Genomic DNA, 1,980 nt, shown 5'->3' with positions numbered 1-1,980 from the left:
CACATTATATAAAATCAAATGCTAAAAAACAATCATGATGACTTGTTCTTGAACACAAAATTAACAGAATCTCCTACTTCACCTAGGCCCGTTTCCTGAAACCAATAACAAACATCAAAAATATTTTTGTTTGATACTATACCAAAAATATTTACAAGGAAATATTTTAATATTAATATTTTAAATATACTTATCATAATAAACAAAATAAGAGATGTACTGTAAGTATATTAAAAAAAATATGTAAGATAAGTTGGGGTACATACGCACATATTCAGAGTAAGTGTTTACATTAGGAATTATTTTAATTCTATTTTGTAGAGAAAGTGACCATCTATATTAACTTACTTAGCATTATGCTTCAGATAACCATGTGGAACAAGTCAAGTTTCACTGTATAATAAATGTCAAATAATAATTTCCTCCAGAGGGCCTACTCATTCATCAATCTACATTTTGCTTATTTATAATGGAAAACAAATACAACTCTCTGTTTTTTTTTGTTTTTTCTAGCCCTTTATAAACATAGTAATACAAATCTTATAACTTGTACAGGGTGCAGCAGCAAAACCTCACACATTTTGAAGGAGTGATGGGGGTAGGAATGTCTCAGAGGAATGAAGTGGGGCTCATTAGGTAGTGGGAGTCCTCTGGTTTTTAGTAGCCCACGCACCCGCGTGCCCACCCGAGCAGCATACTGGCTACTGTTTGCATTTCCAACTGACTCACAATGGTCGTTCCCCAGATCACAAAACGATATTTTTATCGGTTGCCCATCTCTGTGAAATGGATAAAACAGAAAAAAGACAAAGGGGAAATTTTCCAAGTGTGAGAATGCCTCAAAATATGGAGGCTGTCCATGTATGTATTTATCCAACAATAACTAAGTCACTTGGCTCACAATACCTGATGAGTCCCTCCCCACTCCTCTGAAACATTCCTCCCTACCATATTCCTTGAAAACATAGGAGGTTTCGCTGCCATATCCTGTATTTAGTATACAGTGAGCTGCCTATACAACTTATCAGAAAAATGGTCAGCTTTTATATATTTTTAAATACCCTATCTGTATTAAAATAAATTAAAATGATACATTGCTACTAATAATACAGCCAACAAAAAACCTAAAGAAGCATAAAATGTGGGAAGCAGTAAAAAATGTAAAAAGACAAAAACTTTTCTTATTTTGCAGATAAGAGGTTTTAACAACTCATAGTCAAATAATATTCGCATAATAAAATATTGTAACAAATAAATAAAAATGAGACACTAACAAGAAGCAGGTGTTCAGAAATAGGTTTAGCGTGGTGTTCCCACTGAAAGAGCTGGTTCATCCTCAGGCTGCATTTGACTGAATTATTTTCAACTAATAGCTCAGCTTCCCTACACGTCGAGTCCTCAACCTCCGACTGTGGTATACTACCATCACCAATGCAATCACAGTTAAGGCTTGTATGGGTTATACATCCATCACTGCTGATAGAGCTAAATAAATTCTACAACATAAAATAAAAAGTGATTATACACAAAGTCATTGTCATTACAAAGCAAGGAAATGGATAAGTTCTGAACTGAACAAGCCAGAACAATGTCCTGTGATGAATATTATAGGACCGATACTTTTTAAAAATTATAATTGCCTAAAGGTCAAATAATGAGTAATAGTTAAATCTAAAGTGACTTGCAGTGAATAATTTTTATTATTCCATAACATGATACACTATAATTAAAAACTATGATTATATTTGAAATAATTGGATAATAGTGAAGAAGGAGAACAGATCTAAGAATAAATAATCATATTAATTCTGCGGTGATCGTGAAAAACTAGGTAAGTCATATTGACTAAAAATTGAGTTTAAACCATCCTCGGGATGTCTTAAATTGTGTTAAATTGGTTAGGGCTAGTTGCTTTTCATTGAGTAGACATTCTCAATGTAAAGCAACTAGACTTAACAAATTTAACTTTACTTAAGAAAT

The 1,980-nt window shown here is 32.7% G+C and overlaps 1 protein-coding gene across 1 annotated transcript in view; it reads right to left on the bottom strand.

Annotated features, from left to right (window-relative positions):
* LOC106680423 (DNA repair and recombination protein RAD54B) overlaps positions 1-1,980 on the bottom strand; it is a 13,627-nt gene continuing 11,647 nt past the window's right edge. The window contains exons 16-17 of the mRNA XM_014420130.3: positions 1,275-1,496; positions 1-95 (exon numbers count right to left, since the gene is read on the bottom strand). Coding sequence (XP_014275616.1) covers positions 33-95; positions 1,275-1,496 — 285 coding nt within the window. The 3' untranslated portion in view covers positions 1-32. The remainder of the gene's footprint in view (positions 96-1,274; positions 1,497-1,980) is intronic.

This window comes from Halyomorpha halys, unplaced genomic scaffold, assembly GCF_000696795.3.
Source record: "Halyomorpha halys isolate HHAL.00 unplaced genomic scaffold, Hhal_1.1 Scaffold18.1, whole genome shotgun sequence".
NCBI classification, from domain to species: Eukaryota; Metazoa; Arthropoda; class Insecta; order Hemiptera; family Pentatomidae; genus Halyomorpha; species Halyomorpha halys.
Note: the sequence above shows the minus strand (reverse complement) of the source record. Positions and strands in the feature narration are given on the sequence as shown.